This window comes from Pristis pectinata, chromosome 3, assembly GCF_009764475.1.
Source record: "Pristis pectinata isolate sPriPec2 chromosome 3, sPriPec2.1.pri, whole genome shotgun sequence".
NCBI lineage: Eukaryota > Metazoa > Chordata > Chondrichthyes > Rhinopristiformes > Pristidae > Pristis > Pristis pectinata.
In genome coordinates this window covers 42050317-42077052 of record NC_067407.1, presented here as the reverse complement: position 1 = coordinate 42077052, position 26736 = coordinate 42050317, and the positions used below count along the sequence as shown (strand labels likewise).

At 40.0% G+C, this 26736-nt stretch overlaps 1 protein-coding gene across 1 annotated transcript in view; it reads left to right on the top strand.

Annotated features, from left to right (window-relative positions):
- The window catches only part of efcab7 (EF-hand calcium binding domain 7), a 51546-nt gene that overhangs the window by 21113 nt on the left and 3697 nt on the right, over window positions 1-26736 (top strand). The window contains exons 7-13 of the mRNA XM_052011384.1: window positions 549-690; window positions 4342-4451; window positions 6877-7031; window positions 7673-7806; window positions 21631-21779; window positions 22683-22892; window positions 23813-23920. Coding sequence (XP_051867344.1) covers window positions 549-690; window positions 4342-4451; window positions 6877-7031; window positions 7673-7806; window positions 21631-21779; window positions 22683-22892; window positions 23813-23920 — 1008 coding nt within the window. The remainder of the gene's footprint in view (window positions 1-548; window positions 691-4341; window positions 4452-6876; window positions 7032-7672; window positions 7807-21630; window positions 21780-22682; window positions 22893-23812; window positions 23921-26736) is intronic.

The window sequence follows — 26736 nt, the reverse complement described above, 5'->3', positions numbered from 1 at the left end:
TCCTCAGAACAGATCAACATATTTTAATAACTGATTATAAGGATTTTTATGTGCAAGTTACATGCGAGTTTACAGGCTTTGAATGATAGTCATTCATGCCTGCTCAGAAATTGACTCAGAAATTTTTTACTGCAGCACCTCTCAATTTTTTCCTCAACATGATGGAAGTTTTTGGTGATGCCCAAAACAACCCTGCAAGGAATGGGAAGAGAATCAAACTTATAACTACATTGTGAAGGCTCTGTGATTCCCATTGTTTTTTTTAAATTGTGACTCTAGGGTTGGAGAACACTCATGTAAAACTGTAGGGTACTGTATGTCTAGAATTTTGCATGGTTTTTAAGTGAATCAAATTCCTGATATAGCTAATAACTAAACATCTGCAAGAGTCCTCTCTTAGTATACTTCATTATTTTTCAAATTAAAATGCTAGTTTAGTGTCTGTCTGTGTTAATCAATGAGTATTAATAAAAATTCATGTTGTGCAGTTCAAATCATGCTGTTCAAGTCAACTTTCTATGTTTCATATTTATGTCTTTTCATTTTAGAACTGGCAACATGCTTGGTCAAAGGGATGCTTTTTCCTAGAAGATGATGGTGGAATTGTTAGTCATTGGTATAGACTGGAATTGCAGCAAGCAACTAATATTTTTCTTACCATCGGACCATTAAACCTCAGCCAAACTGAAGGTATAATTTGTCAAATGTTCTACAACAACTTAACTACTGTGGGTTGAAATTTTTAATACAGAAAACAATTTAAACAAAAACTTAGATATCTGCCCTAGATTAGTTGGTCTACTGAAGGAGAATGATTTGCTACATGTAAGTAAGATGAGGAAAGACATTCAAATGGAATACTTCAATCAATATAAGAAGTTTACAAACAAAGATATAATGCATGATGTGTCAAAGAGGGCACAATGATTACAGTGTACCCCTGGGGGTACACAGTAATCATGCAGGTAACAGAAATTCACCCTTAAGGAATTCACAAATCACTACCAAAAATTTTGAGGGGGGAATGGAAATTCATTATTACAGAGTTTATATGGGGGGAAGAAAAGAAATAAAAAGGACACATAATCTGTACTGAGAACTGAACTAGTTTACCAAGAACAATGTTCATAGGCTGCCGGTTCACAGCAGAAGGCCACTTGAGGGATTTGCTTTGGAAACTGACAAGGCAATGTCTTCTATTGAAACTTGCACAATGATACTTTATCAAGCAATATAAACATCCACTTCTAGTTAATTAAAACAGCAACCCTTTCTCTTCACCCCACAATGCAATCAGAATTCCCTTGCCTATAGATCGCACACCCACAGGGGCATTACTTTTGTGAGAAAAACTTCCCTTTGGAATGCATCTCCATTTATAATATGGGGGAAAAAGAAAATCGTGATACAGGTGGTTTTCTAGGAACACAATCCTTTCATAAAACATTGTACCTTGATCAGGTATCTAATTCACCCAGGGAATGCACAGTAATCACATAAGGATAAAATTAGAAATCATCCATGAATTTGAAATACCCAGGAGTCAGACATATATCCTTAAAAGTATCACATTCAGTGAAATGTGGGAATCTTTCGAGGAGAAAAATGCAAATCAGAGTAACTGACCCTTTTAGCAGTGAACGGCCTAAATTGCTGTTTTTCTATGAAAACAAATCACACTTTTTTATCATCTTCCATTGAGAACTTGCTGTAAAGTCTCAACTCTAAACCCAGTGACAATGTTCAACTCAGTGGCCAGGCCCACTGTCCCACTGTGTGGGTGAGACAGAACCAGCCCTGCTTTAACATGTCCAATCATTGACAGACAACATTTCTCCCTGTATTGTAGGAATAATACTTAAGGAAACTGCTTCAAATGAGGAAAACATAACACAGAACTGCTGAAACAAATCTGACTCCTGGCTAAATCTCACCTCCTAGAAAAATGAATGTTTCTGACAATTAAATAACATTCCATGGTAGTACAATTTTTTAATTGTCTGTTTTTTGAAACATTTAACAAAAAAATTGAAACACGTTAAAGCAATTTAAGTAAACTCAACTGTTGAAATATAGAAATAGTAGCACCTTAATCCCTCGCAATTATTCCCCTCCATTGAACTCGAAGAGGAGAACACTTGCAACTTCCAGTAGATTCCTTTTCTTCCCAAATGAGTCTGCTATTAGAGCACAGTCTGGAAATTGGTAAAGTCCAGCTGCCAGTCCGTTTGGAACTTGACATACATGGAAATTTCAAACTAGCTATCACTTATGCAGGGAAATTGTGTCAATTCCATATGTGGCTGCTGGCATTTCACTGCAAAATCCAGCCCACTAGAAGTAAAATAATAGAACCATTGAGTTATATAGTACAAAAACAGGCCCTTTGGCCCACTTGTCTTTGCTGACCAAGTTGCCAACCTGAACTAGTCCCATTTACCTGTGTTTGGCCCATATCCCTAATCGGGAAATGCAATTTATTAAAATCCAATAAAAAGGAAGCAGAAGATAACATTTGTATCAATATAAATAACTGGAGAACACATTTAAAAGGATACTCAGATGGATATAGAGGAAAACAGCTTAGCAGTTAGCTAAACAATAAAAGGTCTTTCAGTACTACAACAATAAGGGTGCATTTAGATATAAGACAAAAAGCATCAACTTGAAACTGTGAATAAGTACAAAATATTAAATATTCTGTTTGGCTATTTTCTCCAACTATTCACAAGAGAAAGTGTGAGCAGTATGCCATCTTTCTGATGATATCTCAAGCAAAAACAAACCAAACTACTCACTGATGGACAATATTTCTCTCTGTATTTAATTTTTGGGAATAATATTTACAGAAATGGCTTCAAATGAGAAAAACATAATTCAGAGTAATAGAGGTAAATCTCTGGAATTACTTAAATGCTGAATGCAACCGTGAAGGTGTATTTGGGTTTATATGGATGGATGAATACATGTGGGCTGAATGGCTTTCACTATATGTAATTATCTAGTAATTATACATCTCCCAGGAATACGTGGCTGCTTTTTGTGTTTCTGTTAGTCTCTCTATTTGCAACAAAATATAAATTCTGAGAGAAGAGTGATGATATATTCATCTCCTTCTACCTTTTATCATCTACTTCACTCTGTGTTGTGTTTCTTCCTTTTAAAGAACATAATGTAAGAATGAGATGAGTCACTTTGGTCTGTGCAGCTCATCTCGTATGTTACATCTGTGTTCATAATTCAGAAAAGCTATTTTCTTCCTTAGTAATCGCCGTTTTCTTTTAACTCATCATTCTGACTTCGGGGAGGGAAAATATCAGCTTGATTGATGTTTGTGATTACTATCCAGTCTACTAAAGCCAGATAGACTTTTGTGAACACAAAAATATAAATATCTTCATTAAGCACCAAGTGTGGTAAAAATTATAAATCCGTTCATGTTTATGATTTTTCCTATACATTGTATGCAGAACAAATCATGCCTTTTCACACAAATGATTAGATTGGGTCGTGACGCCACAGAGAGTCAAATGATTGTCAACACTCATGTCCTGGTCTCAAACTTGAAGAATGGCTGTTTAAGTGAGGTGGGACATGGGTGCCGATCTCTAGCCGAAAGGAAATCAAATTACCAACTTGTAACTATTTTTAAAAAAGTTGGTAACTACAGGTTCAATGCCTGCACAATGTTACACTGACTAATATGTATTTTTTTTTGCATTTCACTGTTCTAGTTGGAAAATGCATGAAATGAATGTGAATGTATTATTTAATAGCATAAAAGAGTGCAGAGCAATACATTTTGTTACCTTTAAAAATGTAGAGTTTTTAATACATATTTTACTAATCCTAAGGAAGTTCCCTCCTGTTTGACAGGTGCAGCCTCACAAATCTTTGTAATGGCAGCACATCAATCACCCAGTTCAATCATTCACAATATGAGAAATGTGTGTTCTGTAGTTTCATCAGGTTTTTATGAATTTAGCCTGGTATGGTTGCAGAATTTCAGACAGGACTATTTATGATGTGAAATGGAAGCAGACTAATTTTGCCTCATAATTCCCCTGTAAAGTATGTTAAAACGATTCCCCAACCATTTTGAACACCTTATTGATTTTTAAATGTTTTATTCAACATGCTGTAACCTGGATTATTTGAATTCTAAACAACTTCTCCCCAACACAATATATCTTTATCCATTTAACAATTGTAAAATGACATACTTCCAACACAAATTTAAGCAGAAGAGAAAAGACGTTTTTTTTATACACAATACCTTTTTTGTTGCATATGGATCAGTCTTTAAGTCTCAGTAACTCTACACTTGTTCCTACTGCTCAGAAAAATTATCGCCCTGGATGAACGTGGATACTGCATTATACGTTTTGAGGAATGTTGGTGATCCTGAAGCTCTGGAAGTTGTGTGTGCGACAGAATTACGGGAAAAGGAGGTCAGAATTATTAACAGAAATAAAGCCTTTGAATATGGATTTCATGACTAATGCATTGACACATGTAGAGATAAAGGGTTGATAATTAGTGTGCGTATGGTCCAAATTTGTTGCACATAAGTATGGCATCATTATTAATGCACAATACCTAAGTCATCAAGGGGACTGCTCTTTATCCGGGCGCCCTTTGCCTTCTCCTTACACCTCTTAAGTTTACAAGAGTGAACCTGAGCTTCCAGTCTCCTCTCACTTTAATTTTCTGTCATGGAGTTATTGATCTGTACAACACAGAAATGGGCCATTCAGCCCACCAAGTTCATGGCAACCTTTTTGCACATCTAACTAATCCTATTCTCCCACATTAGAACAGTTTCCTTCTATGCCTTGCTTATTTCTCTTAAATGTAGTAATTGTATCTGATTCCACCACCTCCTCTGGTAGCATGTTCCCCATAACAACCAGTGTCCTATTCTTGCCTCTCTGTCCTCTTTCTCTTACAATGCTTCAGTCAGCCCAATGTAAGCTCATCTTTCATCTGGGCATGCTACAGCTCTCGGGACTTAATATTAAATTTAGCAGTTTCAGGTGATCTTTTTTCTTACTGTCAACATGGTTATGCCTTGCTGTTTCAATTTGTTTCATTTTACCTTCTATCCCCCGCTGCCAGTTTTTGATGTAGCACTCTTGGGACTTTGGTGCTCGACGAGCAGATAGTGACCAGAAGGGTTTCCTCCGGCTGCTCTGGTTTCTTCCCACATCCCAAAAACATGCAGTTTGGTTAGCTAATTTGCTGCTGTAAATGGCCCCTAGTTTGTAGATGAGTGGTGGAATCTGGCGGGGTTGGTATTTGGGCATGGGAGCGGATGGGAATTTTGGGAGAATAAAATGAGTTTGGGTAGAATTTAGTGTAAAAATGGGTGCTTGATGGGCATGGACTTGGTGGGCCATAAGGCCTGTTTGGTGCTGTTTCTCTACATGACTCTTATTTTCCAGACTGTTGAATGTTATTTTTATTACCCCAGCACATCTTTATTTTCTTTTTTTAATACATGTTACAGAGTAGTGTAAGACAATTTCAGGTGAATTTAAACAGAAGGGAAACTGAGCCTCCTTTAAACCCATAATGGAGTACTCTAGAACTTTTTAAAGGGTAGGATTTTGTAATCTTTCTCCCACATGAAGTTCAATAGCAAATTAAGTAATCTTACCCAGAATTTTGTTTTTTTATTTTCTTATAATATCAAGCCATTCTAAAACATCAAAGTATTTTCTATTATCGATTTATTTCAAAAACCAGCCAAATAATAAGATTTAAAAAGGTTACTTGCCAAATAAGCTATTCTAATTTTTTACATGAACTAGGTGAATGAAGTTTTATCTTCAAATGGCAGTCAGATGGGTGTCATGTATAATGAAAGGGAAGAATGGGTTATCAGCCCCCTCGAGAACTAGATTTTGCATTTATATCTGCCAGCTTGTCACATCAGTGTCCAGCAAATAAAAGTCTCGGTCTGTGTCAGCTGAGAGGCAGTTGCAATCTGCTGCATGAACAACTATAACCAACTATTCTCTAAGAATGAATCTGCCATGGGGAAGGCAAGGTCACCAGTTACCTCAATTTTGCTCTTCAAACAACATGTAGTCTCGCACAAGGATCAACTGAAGTGTCAGACATTACGTTTTCCTCATGTATCAAACAAATGACTGATGCCTTGGACAGCTTTTTCATCTCCTTTTCTCTTGCATAGCAACAGTAGCATTACACAGCTGACCATTTTGCTCCACCTGTGCATTCCAAAGCAGAGGTGGACATCAGCAGATATTGACTCATTTAGTCCCACTTCATGTCTGCCACAACCTGCTGCTGGTCCTTACAATTGTGCTGCCTATAGAAATCCTGTAGATATACAGGACAATGGAATAATCCCATCTTTGTGCAAGAAGCAGGTTGGTCCTGTGATACAGACATAAAGTGGCAGAGAAAATTGTTTTAGTGAGGAAGGACTCTGACCCACACAAACTTGGTAGTGATTAACATGAAAAGAAATGAAATTCATATTTCCTTATGTATGAAGCCCTAGATTAAGCATTTGCTAACTTTGTGCTATCAAGCAATTTGCCTTAACCACGTTAAGCAATGCAACATACCAGCAGCTCTTTCCAAATAAATTGTCCAGGAGTGTTAAGTTGAGCAATTTTCTTGATGTGGCTTCAAAATTGGAATGAGATCTGATTCTTTTATGTTGAAGCTTTATGCTGTACTTAAAGAAACCTGCCAAACTAGATTTGAATTGTAAGAATGATTTGTGCTACCACCCAGTACCAAATTTTTGTGGATTTAAAAACAGCTGTTCACAGAGTGAAGCAAAATATTTGATTCTGGATTACAATAATATCTTGTTTATGTTTTAATTTCATACGACAGAGATTTGGATGGAAGGGAGAGCTCAGTTCAGGAGTTTATCATCTCATCCCATTCAGTACTGGCTGCAGATTAAGGAAGAGGAGTAAATCAATGATCCGAGAGGCCAAGCTGGTCCACAGGGAAAATGGTGACTTAACACTCACCAAGGAATTCAGGTGAAAGAGTTTCTTGTAATAAAAGTTATGCTTAAAATAGGTAATTTGAAAAAGCTGTCATTTGCAGAACATAGAAAAATTATCAATATTAGAAGTCAATAAAAAAGAAACTGTTGGAAATGCATAGCAGGACACTCAGCTCATGGAGGAGAAAATGTGTTAACAAATTAGTTTAACCCCTCATTATCAGGACACTCATGCTGGATAAGCCTATTTACCAAGAGTGGCAGAAGTTCAAATATACCCCTCTGACAAGCTGATAACTGGTTATTTGTATACATTAAAATTATTGGATAATGTTGCGATATTCTTTGGTAATCTTTACTATTTCACATTTGGCACTGCAATTCTTTTGACCAGTTGTAGACAGAAATACGATACAAATCAAGCTAGCCATGGGCAAGGGGAGAAACGTGCACTCAGATAATATACTAAAGACATTTGTTCAGTATTTTCAGTTTATTTTGGTAGTTCCTACCTTTTAGGGATGCAGTAACAAGGGGCTTAGAAACCACGTATGATTAGTCACTTGAGGAGAAAAATCTATTGAGTTTTTGAGGATGCAACTACCAGAGTAGTTAAGGATTATTCTGTATTTTGATGATGCAACCTCTACATTTTGATTCTTTTCCTTTGATTAGGGCTGCTCTATCAGACATCTTTGAAGTCATTGATTTAGATGGCAATGGGCTTTTGAGCTTTGAAGAGTATAACTTCTTTGAGTTGAGAACCAGTGGAGAGAAATGTGACAGTGAAGCCTGGGCTATGTGCCGAGGTGAGGTGAACAATTTTACTTACAGTTTGGTAATTCCCATGTTTTCTGTTTTAAACAGAAGTATTTTAATTTTGGCAAATTTTTATTGTTTGTATGTTTAAATACAATATGAAAGTTTAAAATTACAATAGAAGTTATGCTGACGATTTTCATTTTGAGAGAAGCAAAATATTGTTACAGGAAAGTATTGTATCTGACAGTTCAAGATATAGTTAGAAATCACTGAAAGAATGGGAAGACAATGAGGATGATATCTATCAAAAGGAGATGGGCTTGTTTGGTCAAAATTCTCAGCTCCTAAAACATGTTCATGACAGCTGCTCAGATTATCTAAATTATGAACATATTTTGGAAGATACTGAAATACCACATTCCATTAGTCAGTCAAAAGCATTAAAGAAGCAATGAATGTCTCAGACATTGTGAAGAGTTAAAATGAGAAGTATTTTGTACCGAGTAATGGGTAGTTTTAGGGCAACATTGAAAGAAGTTTGGGACCCTTTGCTCATTCCTATAGATGGTCTGGGTAGATATAAGGAGAAAGAAATGGGACAAATAAGAGTGTCTGCATATTTTCAGTGGCTTAGAGACATCATTAAAGAAGCAGACATCTCCCATCTATTAGATCCAGCACAAGATAGTTATCATTTTTACATTGTGGGGTGGGGGGGGGGGGTGTTAGATTATTTTTCTGTATTCATCCATCATACTTCCAAAATTGAGAAGGTTGCATTTAATTCTATGTAGCAGTTATGACATTTGAATATTGCTGCATTTAAACAGAAACTGGGAAACTGATTTATCCAAAGAATGAAGAACAAGCCTGAGAACAGGGAGGCAAGTAAAAGTGTAGCCATTATCAAATATTTTTTAAAATGTTTTCTTAAAAGTTATCATGGGTGTATAAAGTGCTAAATTCTGCTGATTGCCATGTGAAGTAAGATTTTTTTGCAGTAATGCATCCTGGTGACCCGTGGATTTTTCTTTGTGAGTACTTCCATTTCTTATAACTTCCTAACTCTGACTAACAATGTATCTTTGGGTTATTCTATCATTGCGTAAAAATGAAAGTTGTTACACAACAGTTATGAGTTGAAGTTGAGTGCACGTCAGAGTGATACGAGATTGCCAGAGTCTTGCTGTAGTGGTGGATTCATGTTGCTGTCTACCAAGAAAACTGGAAATTCAGGCATATGGGAGAGAGTTACATTTTCATTAACTTTGGAAAAACATAATGCGTCCATGCTTGGAGTCATGTTTAACTACTCTGCAACAGTTACAATTATAAATTAATGAGTGCGAAGGTGGAACAATGTGAATATACTTGACATGATCCATATTTACCAAAATTTGATTGATGTTCCTTCATACCTGAGCTATGTTAAACGTTCACGTCACTGCAAAAGCAAAATCATTTTGCATTGATGCAGAGTTTGTAATTAACTGGCCTAAAAAATATTTGTTATTACTTTACTGGAGTTCAGTTGTCAAGTTCTCCATTGAAATTTATGATATCTCCTAAGGATACTGTAGTAAACCTTTAGTATATTTTGTTTTTAAATATATTGTCTTATTAGAAGTCTTCCCAGTTTTATATTCTTCATCTTGGTACATCACAGACTCTCTCCTGAATGAGTTCTAAAACTATCTCTATCAGTGATTTGCTAAAAGTCTGAAAATGTTGATAATCATTACTTATTTTTCCACTTTGAATATTTTACAAGTGCTCTGGGTGGTTTTGATAAATGTTATTTTGTTTAATCTGACACGATTAATAAGTAACAAAAATCAAATCACTGGAGCAACTCAGCAGGTTGAGCAACATCTTTGAGAGCAAAAGAATTGTTGACATTTTGGGTCAAGACCCTGCCTCAGCACATCAACAATTCTTTTCCCCCCACAGATGCTGCTCAACCTGCTGAGCTCCTGCAGCAGTATGTTTTTTGCTCTAGATTCCAGCATCTGCAGTCTTTTATGTTTCCATTGTTAGTAAGTGTATATCTTTAAATGATTCTGAAGACAATCCAAGGTGAGTGGTAAATCTGCTACCATGTAGAAGAGATTTTGTCTCCTAAGCAAATGCTATAGTCTATATTTAGGGCAAGTGACTTAATGTGGCATGACATCCATAGACAAATCATGGCAGATTTTTACATCTATAGTGACGAGTGGTTGATGGTTGATTGATTTGATGGGTGAGTACTTTGTGTTCAAATATCTTGAACGCAGTGAATATACAAGCACCTTAGTAGTAACAAATCAATTGCCATAATCTATTGATGCAAGATATTGTTGAATAGACATTGCCCAATCTAAAGAGAGTGGAGAGAATAGCAAAGATTTTAACTATCTAAGATAGCACCAGTAATTGAAGAGCAAGGATCGAATCACTTAAAGAATTTAAGCATTAAGCTAGGAACCTACTAATCAACATTTTCAAGACAATTATGACAAGGAACATCATTCAACCTGTCTTCAGTCATTCTTTTTGTATTTCAGCAGCTAATTATTTCTAAAAAGATACAGGGGAAGAAATTCCTTCCCTGTTATATGCACTAAGTGTACACAGCAGTGATGTAAATGCATTGAACTCTGCTTCTGAAATTCTGTCACCTCGAACCAAATTTCAAAAGCAAAGTTCAACGTGCATTGCATTACTACTCATATGTTAGTACATACAACAGAGAGTATATTTCCACCTGAAACATTTTTGTCTCACTGCTTGGATGACTGCTTCATATACTGATCATTTTTTTATGTGAAGAACAATTTTTTGGATGTTTGTCTTGAATTTATTTGAATCTGTTTCCATTTTACCTATCCTTGAAACTTATGCTTCCTATTGTAGCGACCTACCTTCGAAGCGAACGAACCGACTCCGAGAACGGAGCGCGCGTTGGCAGCAAAATGGCGCCGGGCCTCCTCCTTCGACAGAGAGGAGAGAAAGCCCTCGCGCGGGAAGAGTTCGATGACATACCGCGGGCGTTACTTCCGCCCAGAGAGGGCAGGATCTGTGTCAGGTTTAAAAGCTAGCGTGGGCAGTTGAAAAATAAATCAGTCTCGAGTTCAGACCTCAGACTGCGTGTTTCATTCTTAGCTCAGTGCGTAGCACCTTGCTACATTGGTGACCCCAACGGTCCAAACGGATTTGGACCGAAGATGAGCAACCCTTCAGCTGTTCATGCAGTTTCATTTAAACTGCCAACTTTCTAGACACTGCGGCCCCAACTGTGGTTTGATCAAGCAGAAGCCCAATTCCAGATTCGACAGATATCTTCCAACTCCACGCGCTACTATTACGTGGTGAGCTCCCTCGACCAGGAGACGGCAGCTCAGGTCACGGACTTCATTCAGTCGCCCCTGGACGAAGGCAAGTACGCAGCATTCAAAGCGCTGCTCATAAGGACCTTCGGCCTCTCATGGCGGGAGCGTGGTGCCCGCTTGCTGCACCTGGATGGCTTGGGGGACAGGCCACCGTCCGCGCTAATGAACGAAATGCTGGCCCTGGCTGACGGACACAAGCCCTGCCTCATGTTCGAGTAGGCATTTCTAGAGCAGCTGCCCGATGACATACATCTGCTACTCGCTGATGCGGATTTCAGTGATCCCTGGAAGGTGGCGGCCCGGGCAGACGTGCTGTGGAAGGCCAAGAGGGAAAGCGAGGTGTCTGTCGCACAGATAAACAGGCCACGTGCCCAACGGCAGACCAGACCAGGCCTGGCAACAGAGCACGCACAACCTAGAGGCAGCAGTGAGGGAGCCAACGTTTAGTGGTGTTTCTACCACCAGCGGTGGGGCGCAGAAGCCTGCCGGTGTTGCCCGCCCTGTGAGTTCCCGGGAAACGCAGAGGCCAGCCGCCACTGATGTTTACGGTGGCTGGCCACCAAGACAGCTTTTTGTTCGTCTGGGACAAACAATTGGGACGCCGCTTCCTGGTTGACACTGGAGTGGAAATCAATGTTTTACCCCCGACAGGGCACGACACCCGCAACAGGGAGTCAGGGCCCACCCTCAGGGCCGTGAACGGCAACACGATACGAACCTACGGCACCAGCACAGTGCAACTGCAGTTTGGCACCAGCCGGTGGACGGGGGACTCCACACTGGCCACCATGGCCCAGCCACTCCTAGGGGCGGACTTCTTGCGGGCCCACAGCCTACTGGTTGACCTACGCGGGAAAAGACTGGTACATGCCAAGACTTTTCAAATGTTCTCCTTGGGCGAAGCCAAGTTGCCGGCCCCACACCTGGACTCTGTCACGCTGTCGGACAACAAATTCACCAGAATTCTGGCGGATTTCCCATCGGTTCTGGCACCGCAGTTCACGGCAGCCATACCCAGACACGGAGTACAGCACCACATCCCAACCAAGGGACCACTCCTCCACGCCCGTGCACGACGGCTTCCTCCGGACAAGCTCTGCCTGGCGAAGGAGGAGTTCAAGCGGATGGAGGAATTAGGGATTGTATGGAGGTCTGACAGCCCATGGGCTTCCCCCCTGCACATGGTGCCGAAAGCAGCCGGGGGCTGGAGACCGTGCGGCGACTATCGTCGGTTGAACAAGGCCACAACCCCAGACCGCTACCCCATACCCCACGTACAGGACTTTGCAGCAAACCTGCATGAGGCGAGCATCTTTTCCAAGGTGGACCTCATCTGGGGATACCATCAAATCCCGGTACACCCCGAAGACATCCCCAAGACAGCGCTCACCACCCCGTTCGGCCTGTTCGAGTTCCTCCGGATGCCTTTCGGCCTGAAGAATGCCACACAGATGTTCCAGCGGCCGATGGATGCTGTCGGGCGTGACCTAGACTTTGCGTTCATCTATGTAGATGACATACTCATAGCCAGCTGCATTCGCCAGGAACACCTGTCCCATCTCCGCCTGCTCTACTCCCGCTTGAGTGACTTCGGCCTCACCATCAGCCCGGCCAAATGCCAGTTTGGGCTCAACACCATCGACTTCCTGGGCCACAGAATTACCAAAGATGGGGCAACTCCCCTGCCCGCCAAGGTAGATGCAGTCCGTCACTTCGCCCGCCCCAACACAGTCAAAGGCTTGCAGGAATTTGTCGGTATGGTCAACTTCTACCGCCGTTTCCTCCCCTTCGCAGCGCAAGTCATGCGCCCTTTGTTCACCCTGATGTCAGGTAAAGGCAAGGACATCACTTGGGACGAAGAGGCTGCGGCCGCTTTCGTTAAAGCCGGAGAAGCCTTGGCAAATGCTGCGCTGCTGGTGCACCCCAAAACGGATGTTCCAACCACCCTCACAGTGGACACGTCCAACACGACAGTCGGTGGGGTGCTGGAACAACTCATCGAGGGGCGCTGGCAACCCCTAGCGTTCTTCAGCAAGCACCTGCGGCAACCTGAACTCAACTATAGTGCTTTCGACTGGGAGCTGTTAGTACTTTACCTGGCAATCCAGCATTTCAGGTACTTTTTAGAGGGCAGGCCGTTCACCGCATTCACGGACCACAAACCATTGACCTTCGCGTTCACGAAGGCGTCCGATCCCTGGTTGGCCCGTCAGCAGCGACATCTGTCCTACATCTCTGAGTACACGACGGACATCCAGCAGGTCTCGGGAAAGGACAATGTTGTGGCAGACGCACCCTCCAGGCAGCTATCCAGACTCTGTCCCAGGGAGTGGACTATGCAGCACTAGTGGAGGCACAGTCGGCGGGCGACGAGTTACCCAGCTACAGGATCGCAGTCTCGGGTTTGCAGCTGCAAGAATTCCTAGTAGGCCCAGGTGGGAGGACCTTCCTATGTGACATAGCTACCGGCCAACCTCACCTCATCATCCCAGCAGCCTGGCGGCTGCGGGTTTTCAACTCTACACGGTTTGGTGCACCCATCCATCAGGACAACCATCCGGATGGTCTCCAGCGGGTTCGTGTGGCATGGGCTCCGCAAACAGGTCAGTGGGTGGCCAAAACGTGCGTGCAGTGCTAAACAGCCAAGGTGCAGCGACACACCAAAGCACCACCGCAGCAGTTCGAGCCCACCTAACGGAGGTTCGACCACGTTCATGTGGATGTTGTGGGGCCTCTGCCTGTGTTGAGAGGAGCGAGGTACCTCCTAACTATGGTCGACCGATTCACAAGATGGCCAGAGGCGGCCCCACTCACTGACACCACCGCTGATTCCTGCGCCTGAGCGCTGATCGCGACCTGGGTAGCACACTTCGGGGTACCGGCCCACATTACCTTCGACAGAGGCGCTCAGTTCACCTCCAGCCTGTGGTCGGCCGTGGCCAGCCTGTTGGGAGCACGTTTGCACCACTCAACCGCCTACCATCCACAGTTGAACAGACTGGTGGAACGCTTCCACCGCCACTTGAAGTTGGCTCTCATGGCCCGCCTGAAAGGGCCGAACTGGGTGGACAAGCTCCCCTGGGTCCCGCTGGGAATCCGCACAGCACCCAAAGAGGATCTGCACACCTTGTCGGCCAAGCTGGTGTACGGCGCACCCCTGGTCGTTCCAGGAGAGTTCATACCAGTCCCAAGGGGGCAGGAAGAAGAACCAGCAGCAGTCCTGGACAGGCTATGCGAGAAGCTCAGCAACCTGGCCCCCGTACCGACTTCACAACACGGACAAACCCCGACCTGCATACCCAAGAACCTGCAGAACTGTAAGTTTGTTTTTGTTCGAAGGGGCGCGCACCGGACACCCCTGCAGTGGCCATATGAGGGACTGTTCAAAGTACTGAGGAACATATGTTCTGGACATTTGGGGGAAAGGGGAGGTTTTCACGGTAGACCGGCTCAAACCTGCACATGTGGACTTGTCGCAGACTGCCGAGGCTCAGGCTCCACGGCGCAGAGGCAGACCGCCCAAGCAGCAACTGTCCCAAACTGTGGACTTCGGAGGGGTATCGCCGGTTCTGGGGGGTGGCGGCGGGGGTGGTCATGTAGCAACCTACCTTTGAAGCAAACGAACCAGCTCCGAGAACAGAGCGCACGTCGGCAGGAAGGCCGCCAGCAAAATGGCGCCAGGCCTCCTCCTTCGACAGAGGGGAGAGAAAGCACGCATGCGGGAACAGTTCGGTGACGTACCGCGGGCGTCACTTCCTCCCAGAAAGGGCGGGATCTGTATTGGGTTTAAAAGCTAGCACAGGTAGTTGAAAAATAAATCAGCCTCGAGTTCAGACCTCCGACTGCGTATTTCATTCTTAGCTGAGTGCGTAGCACCCCACTACACTATAAACTTTTTATAACCTCAGTAATATTTTAATATCTTTGTTTTGGGAAACTTATTTCTAATTCTTATATATTTGAAAATAGGAAAAATATTTGGCCTTTAAACTCATTATAATGAAATGAAATCAGAACTTTAAAAAGAAAATGCTTGACATGTACAAGACATAAGTTGAAAGAGAGAGACAAAGTCAACAAGTCTGAAGTGCTACACTCAATATTATGCAGTATTTAGTTTTAAGATGTTGATCTGAGCGCTGATTTGTCTGTTATTTTAGAGAGAATTATCTTCTGATAGAGTTTAATGAGTCATTTATCATTTATTTCCAAACCAATTTAAATCAACTATTTACAAATTCAATTAAATCAATCTGTTTGAAACACAATATGATAGTTTCTTCTCTTTACAACAATAAAACTTTGGCCAAATATTTAATGATGTGCGCAAACATGCAATAGCAAAAGAAGACATTTACATTGCATGGTCATTTGAAATAAATATTTTATGGTAAAAGCAAGAGCTGCTTGAAGAATAAGAAAGTTGGTTCACCCAACAATGTATTTCAGAGCCAGCTGGATATGTAGGAACACTTAAACTGGACTTTGTTTTGTGTCTGCAGGGAAAATGGGCTAAACCCCATAGTAAATCATCACTTTTCCATATCCAAATAAAGAAAGTTTCAATGATTTAATCTTGATTATTTTCCCTGTAGTTTCTCAAAGTGATCACTTATATTTGTGCATGATTTTGTGGATATTGACAGCCCTATAGTTTTCTTCACATCAGTTCAGACAGCAAGGTCATTCAGAAAGTTGATGGAAGAAACCTAAATCCATAAATTTAAGACTATAAGTTTAGGATGAAAGGGTTCAGAGTCAATAAAATGAACCCAAAACGTTGCTGTTCATTTTCCTTCACTGTAGTCATTATATAGAATTTTAATACATTTTATAAATGCATAAAAGCTGGAGCCTTAATTAGTCGTTGAATAATTTGCACAAGGACCTTTAAGGTGCAGGCATCAAGGCACTTGTTCTTTAGTTCTTTATTGGTCTGCTGCTACTTTTATCATCACCATTCATTTTTTTAAAAAATCTACTTCTATTTTTCATGCCAAGTTTGTAAATTGACAATTTCACCAGCTTCATGACTGGGATTATTAAATTGGACTCTTCAGTAATCCTTGAGTTGGTGAAGCCAGATATTTGCATAGGTTTGATAGTGGTGAGCGAATAGGCTGATTTTAGATTTTTAGGCTCAGAGATGGCAATGCAGAACATTCTACATTCAGCAACACAGGCAAGTGGTACTAGCTTGCAGGCAAATGATAGGCAGAAGGAGGCATGTGGGGGAAGGAGGGGGGAAGATGGAGACAGTAGCTGGAGGGTGATAAACAGGAACGCAAAGGCTATTAGTGAGCAAAGTGATAATGGGACCATTAGGGGAGAGATGAAGTGCAGATGGAACCAGATAGGAGAAGGGATCCAGTGGGTGAAATGTGTGGGTATTGGGTGGATGGAATCAGGAAGGGGAGGCAAATGAAAATGTGTGATGGAGCTGGGGCAGTATGGGAAAGGGAACAAAAGTGGGAGGACCAGAGGTGAATTGGAAGGAGAGAAAGAATGGAGCACAGGAAATGAGGGTTACCTGAAATTGGAAAATTCAGTATTCATACTATTGGGTTGAACAGTGCACAGGCGGAATATTAGGTGTTGTTCTTCCCGTTTGCATAAAGCCTCATCCTAGCGGTGGAGAAGGCTGAGGATAGATGGGCCGGTCAGGGAATGGGAAGGCGAGTTGAAATGGCATGCAGCTGGAGGCTTGGGATGGCTATTGTAGGCAGGTCACAGGTGCTCTGCAAATTGGTCGCCTAGTCTACGTTTAGTCTCACTGACGCAGAGGATAAAGTATAGAGATGAGTAGAAATGAGTAAACTATTGCTGGGCACACAAAATGCTGGAGGAACTCAGCAGGTCAGGCAGCATCTATGGTGGGAAATAAATAGTCGACATTTTGGGTCGAGACCCATCATCGGGAGTCCTGATGAAAGATCTCGACCCAAAACCCTTCATCAGAAGTCCTGATGAAGGATCTCGACCCAAAACCCTTCATCAGAAGTCCTGATGAAGGATCTCAACCCAAAACCCTTCATCAGAAGTCCTGATGAAGGATCTCGACCCAAAACCCTTCATCAGAAACATCAACTGTTTATTTCCCTCCACAGATGCTGCATGACCTGCTGAGTTCCTCCACCATTTTGTGTGTGTTGCTCCAGATTCCAGCATCTGCAGAATCTCTTATGTCTCTGAACTATTGCTGGGGTTTTTTTTTAAATTTTGCAATTCTAATCAGAACTCCCAAATGTAATGTTGCTGTTTCAGTGTTAGAATGAAGGGCTTGAATGAATGTTGAAAATCCTTTGGAGAAGGATGCAGTGCTTTTAGAACAAATTAAATGAATAAAAGTCAGTGATGTCCAGGAAAAGGAGTTTAAGAATTTAAGCAGTAAACAGAAAAAAACAGCATTAAACAGGGGGGAAAAGAAACAAAATCTCAAGGATCAAGGCATTTGGATGACTTATTACATTAAGATTGTTTACTGAAGACATTGAAACTCAACGTATGGCCTCAGGGCCTTTGCATGCAGAAAATTGTTGGGGTGATGGTGCAATTATAACAAATTTAAGCCATCGCAACAGAAACCTAAACCAGTTATTCACCTAGGTTGCTCTGACAGCGTCTTCCAAGCCCATAACCTCTACCACTGGGAAGAACAAGAGAGGCAAGTGCAAGGGAGCACCCCCAAGTTGGTGACCATCCTGACTCAGAAGTGGTCCTTCATAATTGCTGGCTTTAATCCTGGAACTTTGCACTATGGGAGCACGTTAATCAGATTGCCCAAGAAGGCAGCTCATCGCCACCCTCTCAAGGGAAGTTAAGGATGGGCAATAAATGCTGGCCTTGCCAGCAATGCCCAGATCCTAAAAAACAAATAAAGTATTTAAAAACAACATTGTACTTGGAGCTAAGGATATAAAAAAAAGTTAAATAGTAAGATATAGAAAACAAGAAATAACAGTGCTCCAAAAATTGGGTTTATGGTTGTTTGATATGTGTACAAATACAGAAAGCATTTAAACTAGTAGTGGACAGTTGGAAGCATTAAAAGGAATGAAGAGAGATTATTATTGGCCCAAAATTGCCTTCAGTGATTGGAATGGCGATGCACCCTGTAAAATTTTGACACTTTGTGTGGCATTTACCCACTGCTCACTTACTCCAAGTGTTCCTGGATTCCTAATAAAAATATGCAAAGCTGGGAATGTGAAGCAGTAAAAATGCATTTGGTATGTTCATCTCTTTGGTAACCTCAACCGATAGTGTTTTATTGAATCATTATAGCACAGAAGGGGGTGTTTTGTCACTGAGTCATTGTGACTGACAGAAAATGGCTTACAGCTTGTATTCAGTTTTAATACTTATTTATATATGGACGTAAAATGACTGCTATGAGAATAGGTGCTCTCTGAAACTTGTGCTGCATCAAGACTCAATGAGAGCTGTGAGATTTGAGAAGAAGACTACACAATATTTAATTTCAGAAAGAAATTGTAGAAGCAGTAGAGAAAACAATCATCCAAAAAATAATTTCAGTATTCCAAGGATTACTCTAGTTTTTTTTCAATTACAGAATCTACTAGTGCGAGAAATATTTCAGCACTAATAATATTTGCATTTGCAGTATATTAAACTTTCAAAACAATGGGCTTTGTTTTAATCAATTAAACCAAGAAAGTTTTTAGTTAAATATGTTCACAGGGAGAACTTGTGGAATCTTGAAAATAACTGGATTGCGCAGCCATAAGTGATATCACCAGCATTAATTTGAAAGGATAATTATAGTTTAGTTATGGATGCACAACATTGAACAGAACCAATAATGATAGGGTCCAAAATTCAATCTTGAAGAAATTAGGTGGAAAAGAAAATGGATATTAAGTGATGCAGAAGAATGAGAACAATTCGATAGTGATGTGAAATACAGTATATTTGGTTAAAAAGATCCAGAGGGAGATATTTTGAAGTAAATGTTATCATGCAAGCAAAACTGAGCTATTTGTCTCTGAGTCCTAACCCATATTCCCAGCTAATCTGTTCTAGTCAAACACCTTATTATCAGTTTTTCTTTATTCTGTCATGACAGTGATTAAAAACACATTAAAAAAAATCATATTTGGCTGCTCAGCTGCAAATCTTACACATGGGCATGTGCAGATATTTAAATCTGATCATTTTTGAAGTGGCAACATACATGTGCACATGTCCTGAGTTACTTATGTGGGCCCCCACAGCCTCCTTTCCCCTCCATCCGCCAATTCTGGTGCACTTCCCTCATTTGACCATGGATAAGCCAATTAAAACATTCAATAAAAGCCAAACTTAATTCAGCAACAGGTGCATAATTGTCTTGCATTACAGGGCACAAGTTCTTGGAAATGAGATAGAAATGTAATTCAGAGAGATGTAACACATCAGTGAATTTTTAACAATCCCAGGATGATCTAGGATAATGATAACTTATGAAATCAAATTGGGAAAAGCTTTTTAGATTGCTTTCCAAATCATTATTTTCACATCAAACAAGAAAGAATTATATTTATATAGTAGCTTTCACTATCTCATAATGGTCCAAATTGTCTGAGCCAGTTAAGTTCACTTTTGAAGCTTGGGCACTGTTGTAAGAAATAGGGCTGCCAATTTGCGAAAAGCAAGGACCCACAGACATTAATACCATTTATTTCAGTGACTGAGGGATAACTTTGGCCTGAACATGGGGATACAATTTCCTTGTTCTTTGAATAATGCCCTGAGATCTTTTGCAGGTACCTGATTAGAGGTGTACAGGGCTTGATTTTACTGTCTCCTTTAGAAAAACTGCACCTCTGAACTTCAGCATTTCTTCAACTCTGCACTGAAATGAACAACTTAGATTTTGTGCTCAAGTTCTACAGTGGTGCTTGAAGTACAACTTTCCAGTCTGGAGTACTGCTAAGATTTTTTTAGATTTTATGAAGTGCATGATCAGTCAGATGTTGAAAGTAGTATCAATTATTTTGAAGACAAAAGTCTAGGTGTGCCAGAGCTATAAGGAACAGAATGAGCAAATGTCTTCCGGTGTAGCAGAAAGAATTGCTGAGAAATAACAATGCAAGAAACTAGTGTGAACAAAAATAGAAGTTTGAAACTTATGATTTCTGGATAGGTTATGCCATTGCATTAGCTGATAGCATTTGATCCTTTCATTTTGCAAATTGAAGCCATGTGAATCTAAAAAAAAGACATTAGAAAGATTTAGAAAGCTTCAGTGCAGTTTCTGTAGGAGGAAAAACAAAGATTCTGGTTGCAGTTTTTCATTTACCTTGCATCTGCAATTTATACCATTGGATAGGCAAGAGTAACACACCTTTTTGAGAAGCAGCAAAGGGAGAAAAACGAGTAACAATAAGCCAAATAATCTAGTAAGAGTTTTAAACAAACTCTTAGAAAGCACAATTTGTACAATCCATAGATTGAAGGATAGCCAATATTAAAAACAAGTCACACACACTGAAAATGTAATAGTTCTGAACCAATTTTCAGAAGTCATTTTATTGTTTCTTTTTAGAAGTTGTTAGAAAAATTCAGAGAGAAGATCTTAAAGGAAATATTATAAATTGGAAATTTGTCTGATAAACTGAAAGTACGGAAAATGGGTGCTGCTTAGACCAGAAAATAATTAGAACTGTGCTCAGGTTTCGATGCTCTTTTCACATATCTAGGCATGGCTTCAGGAAACACAATCTCAAAATGTGCTGATGACCCAGAGAAGAAGGGAAACAGTGAGTTGGACTGTGAAAGTTAGTAGAAAGAACAAACATATAGATGGTGCAATTTTATGTGGCTAATTATGAGGTGGTGCACTTTGACAAAGGGAAACAAGCAATAAGAACATACACTCAGTGGAAACTTGGTCAAAGCTATTTGTTCAAATATGCAGTTCCTTGGAAGTGCAATTGCAGATGACTAAAGGCATAAAAATGAACACTAAGCTTTAACTAGGTTTTACAAATAAAGGCATGGGAATATTAGAATAGAGTCACAGTTACTTTGCACAAAACTTGAGTAAGGTTGCAACCAAAGTATTTTGTCTATTTTGTGATTATCATTACAGTTTGGTCATTAAAGCCACAGAGAGCTTATAGCATATGTTTCATAGATTCAGTAGCAAAGCACAAAGGTAAGAAACTAGTTATAAGGAGAGAATGGAAATGCTGGAACAATTTCCATGGGACCAGAGAAGGCTAACAAAATTTTTAATGTAGATTTTGTTTCAAGATTATGAATGAAAATGAATTCCTCTCTAGCTACCGCTATTCAAATTACATCCAAGTGACTTTGGGTTGTATCAGCTGTGGTTAAGAGCTTCAATGGGTCACATGTTCTCAACACCTTTGGCAATGCTTGTTTGAACTGTTTGCTGAAAGTTACATTATAGCAACCTGGGATAACTGTGCTTTACAAATCCTTACCGGGTATGATTAATTATACATTCACTTCATACTTCCACATTCTGCACAGAAAACTTTGACACAAAGAAAAACCAACTGACACGACAGGGTTTCATGGAATTGAACCTGATGGAAGCCAATGATCGGGAAGGTGATCCAGGAGATCTCTGGGTAACACTTGAATCAATGGGTTACAACAGAGCACTGGAAATGCAAGAGGTATGAATGTTCATTTTGACTAATAGCAATAAGTTACTCACAATTTACCAGAAGAGAAAAATGTAAATGTACAAGATTTTTCATGCTTTCAGGTGTATAATTTATTCTGGAATTCAGTTGTTGCTTGGTTTATTTAACACACATTGCTATGTAAGAAGAAAACTTTTATATTTGATATGTATTTCAGGTTATGATGCGCTTGTACTGCTGAAGGGTCATTGACTCTTCCTCCTTGTCCCTAAATGCTACCTGACCTGCTGAGTATTTGTAGAAATTTCCTTTTGGCAGTATTTTGTTTTTGCATAATGTGCTAGTGTACCTTTCTTAATTAAATGTTTCAATTTAGTGCCATTAACTAATAACAGACACATTTATTTTGAGCTCCCAATTGAGAGTCAACTGCAACTGGAAAGGCATATTGCATAATTGTCTTGCTAGTTGTTTATTCAGAATCCCAATACATCACTGAAATTTTTGTGATCATAGCTTGTAACTAGTATTATCACCCCTCTTCAGAAACTAATCCCCAAATGCACCCTCTATTATCAAGTTACATTCCATCTCAAGTAAATTATATTCCATCTTAAGTTCTTCACCCTAACTTTTGGTAGCTTTGCTTTCAGCCAATTGGGCCTGAGCTCTGTGGTTCCCTTCATCAACACTCATTCTTTCCTCCTCTATGCTGTTCCTTAAAATCTAGATCTAACCAAGCTTTCGATCACCTTTCTTAATATCTCCTCCTTTGGGTCAGTTTCAATTCCCATAATTAAGCTTCTGTGAAGAGGTTTTTGGATGTTTCTGACATTAAAGACAGCACATAAATACAAATTATTTATCTACTTAAGTACATCGGTGTTTTTATTTTCTAATTTCTCATTAAAATAATGTATTTTGTTCGTATAGGCTTGTCCGTTTGTTGTTAATATCTATGCAGAGGATTGCAAACCTAAGCTGACACCGGTCAATCTGGAAGCAGGTGGAAGTCTCCTCAATTCAATTATCTGCAAAAATGTCATGAGTAAAGGAGAAGCAAAAACCATGAAGGGTTACAATGCATTGGTGATATACACTTACAAGACTGAAACACTAATCACTTCAGTAATTGAAAATAAAGTATGTATTATCATTTTATTAGTTTAATTTGACTTTTCTAATACTTTGTAGCATCTGTAGATTTTGGCAGTCTTTAATTCAAATTAAAATTACGGAAATTTTAAATCTATGTTTGCTTTTGGAGAACATAATCCCAAATCCTGTTTGTTTAAGGTAAAACTCTGGGTGTTCCTAAATTCCAAATTACAGACTGATGGAACATCATTGTCCACCATCATTTGCAGCTTGCTTTAGGCAGGACTGCAAAGTATGCTCTGATCTATTGGTTGAAGAATGCTGCAATATATCACCTCACTTGCCAAGCTGATTTACTCCTCTTAGTATCATGGAACAACTGTAGGCAATGAATACATTAAAGGCAGTGGGTTCCAACAACATCTTCACCATAGCACTCAAGACTTGTGGTCCAGAATTAGCTGTGCCTTGGCCAAACTGCTCAAGGACAGACGCAACAATGACATTATCCCACCAAAATGGAAAATTGTCAAGGTGCAGGGCAGTGTGAGATGGGGGGGGGGGGGGGGGGGGTAGTACAGTGCGGGGAATTAGAAACATAGATACCATTCATGCAGTTTTTGCCAAAAGACAAATTGAGGTTTTGGAGATGGAGGTAATTATGCCATACCTCTAAGAAAATGGTCAATTTCCCCCTCCAGAAGCTGGTAAATTTCAACTCTTGCTGGCATCCTTACCAAATTTAGTCCAATTTCTATAAACTAGACTAATTCAATTACCCTACCATAAGTGAGCTCTCGGTCATCAACAAAATAATGGAAGCTGCTTCTTCCTCCATAGCATTGCTTGGATTGCTGAGTACTTTAAGCATTTACTCTATTTATTTCATAAATGCATAAAATTTATTACTATCCAATCTTTGTTTATTTTTGGTAACATTTTGTTTTTGTGTACTCTTTTTACAGTCTGAAAGCAAAGTGATCATTCATGTCAACAATGAGAAGAGTAAAAACTGTGTCAGTAGTCGGGGTCTTAGTACTTTTGCAATGGAAGTATCACCAAGGACAACTACGGTCAGTTGAATGTGCACAATTTAGAAGCAGAGAGTACACATAAAGTTTGCAATTCCTTTGTAACACCATCAAATGAAACTATCTCTGATGCTCTGATTCCTGGCATCAATAGAGAAAAATAGAGGGTTAAATATCTTGGGATAATGGTTCATGTATTATTTGCTTTTTAATTGATCCAACAATACAGTCCCACCCTGCTTTTTTCCTGAAAGTACTGATCATTATTCTACCTGGCCAAACACTAATATATACAGATGGATCAATCATTTTATTTGATATTTGTGTGGATGTTGTTGGTATACTGTCTATGCAATGATATTGATTGCTCTTGAAAGTTATTTATTTGATGTGAACTATTTTATGCCATCTTGGCACTTTATTAATTCCATTTCTTTGTTTCTCACACTGGTCCTTTCTTTGAAAGAATCAATTAATCATGCACTTGTATTGTGATTTTAATATTACATTATACACCAGATAACACTAGAAGACTCTCATTAATGTAAGCAAGGTTGATATTATCAAATTGATTACGATGGTTATATTTGTCATTATATTTTCAAACTATATTCGAATTTATTTCATCAGGAAAAGGAGGACTTGTATTTGAGATTTGCAAGGTAGGGAAAGGGAGAAAGATAGATATGAGGTAGTATTGATCAAAAAGAATATTGCAGTATCCCCAAGCAAATGTCTCTGAGGGTCAAATACTGAATCCATATGGTTTGAACTAAGTGCCAATATTATTGCATGCTTTTATAGGTTAACAAAAGGAAGACTACATTTTGGGAGAAATTAAAGAGAGGAGTAAGGAATGTGGAGTAGTGGTAATGAGGGACTCCAAGTATCCTATTACAGCCTTGAGAGTAAAAATGCAAAGGACAAAATAGAAGAGATAACATATCAAGAATATTCAGAAGAAAATACTTAATAATTTCTGGTTCAATGAGAAGGAAGCTGTTGCTAGTTTTTGTTCTAGGAAATGTGCTGCGTCAAATGGAACAAGTATCATTGCGGAACATTTGGGAAAGACTGATCTTGGTTTCAGTAGCTAAGGAAAAGCATAAGGAACAATACAAAATTCAGAAAAAAAATTACAAGCTGGGTGAATTGGAGTCAAAGATTGGCAGACATAATGATGATTGAAAAATGGGAGGCATTTAAAGAAAAGATGGTTCAAGTAAAATTCAGGTACATTCTTACAAGGGGAAAGGTAGGACAACAAAGCCAGTACTCCCTGGATGTGAGAGAAGTAGAGCAGGGGCATGTATGGGAACTCGATTGTAACCACTTTTGGAAGGACATTTAAAGCAAATTTACTTTTGCATTCATGCATCTTAAAGTGCTTACTGATAGTTGGGGAGTAAAATGCTGTTACTGGCCCATCCTCTCCCATTTTAAGATGCCTGTGAGAGAAAGTAAGATAGAGCAGAGAAAGTGAGTGTATGATAGATATCAGGTAAGTGAAAACCAGGCCAAAATTAGAAATATCAGGAGGGAATTGAAAAAGGAAATAAAAGAGGCAGAGATATTGTCTGACAGCAGATTAGCAGCTAATGTAAAAGGGAACTGAAAAGTCTTAATCTGCAGGATTAATCTACACATGGAAAGGCAGGGATCGATCAGGGATAGTCTACAGGGGTTTGTTGGTGAAAGGTCCTGTCAGATTGAGTTTTTTGGAGAGGTAAATAAAGATATTCATGAAGACAATGAGGTGATTTACGTAGACTTCTGTAAGGCCTACGACAAGGTCCCACATGGAACGCTGGTCCAAAAAGTTAGAGCCCATGAGAATCCAAGGCAAATTGGCATATTGGATCCAAAATTGGTTTGGTACAAGGAGCCGGGGTGATCTTGAAGGGTTATATTTGTGATTGGAAGTCTGTGACCAGTGGTGTACTGCAGGGTTCAGTTCTAGGACCTGGATGTTTGTTGTAAATGTGAATGATTTGGATGTGAATGTAAGAGGTATGATTAGTAAATTTGCAGATGACACAAAAATTGATTATGAGGAGGGGAGATTTAGCTACAGGATGATGTTATCAACTGGTAAAGTTGGGCAGGGCAATGCAGATGGAATTTAAGTCAAATCAAGTCAAGTTTATTGTCATATGCACAAGTACGGTGAGGTACAAGTACAATGAAAAACTTGTTTGCAGCAGCATCACAGGCATGTAGAATCAGACAACGCACATAACATAAACTATTACAAGACAGTGAAGAAAAAGACTATGTGCAAAACAAGACATTAGTGCAAAAGAAAAACCACAATCAGAGGCAAGTCCATGCTAGGGTACGCTAAATGTGAGGTCTTGCATTTTGGGGGATTTAATATGGGTAGGACATAAACCATGAATTGAGGGACAAAGGGACTTTGGTGTACGTCCAAAGATCCCAGAACGTGGCAGCATAGGTAGATAGGTTGATGAAAAAGGCATATGGTATGCTTACCTTCATTAGCCAGGGCATGGAGTATAAGGTCAATCAGGTCTTGGACAACTTTATAAAACATTGGTTAGGCTACAGCTGGTGCATTTATGGTTACCAACCTATGGAAAGGACATGATTGCACTGGAGAGGATATGGAAGAGATTCACAAGAGTGTTGCCTGGGTTGGAATGTTTCATTTATAAGGAGAGACTGAATAGGTTGGGCTGGTTTTCCTTGGAGCAGAGAAGTCTGTGGGAGGAAGCTGATAAAGGTGTACAAAATTATGAGAAGCATAGCTAGGAGAGAGAGTAAGAAACTATTGTGTCTAAGCATAGGTTGAAAGTCAAGTTTAGAGGAAGAATCTGAGGAAGAATTTCTTTCACCCA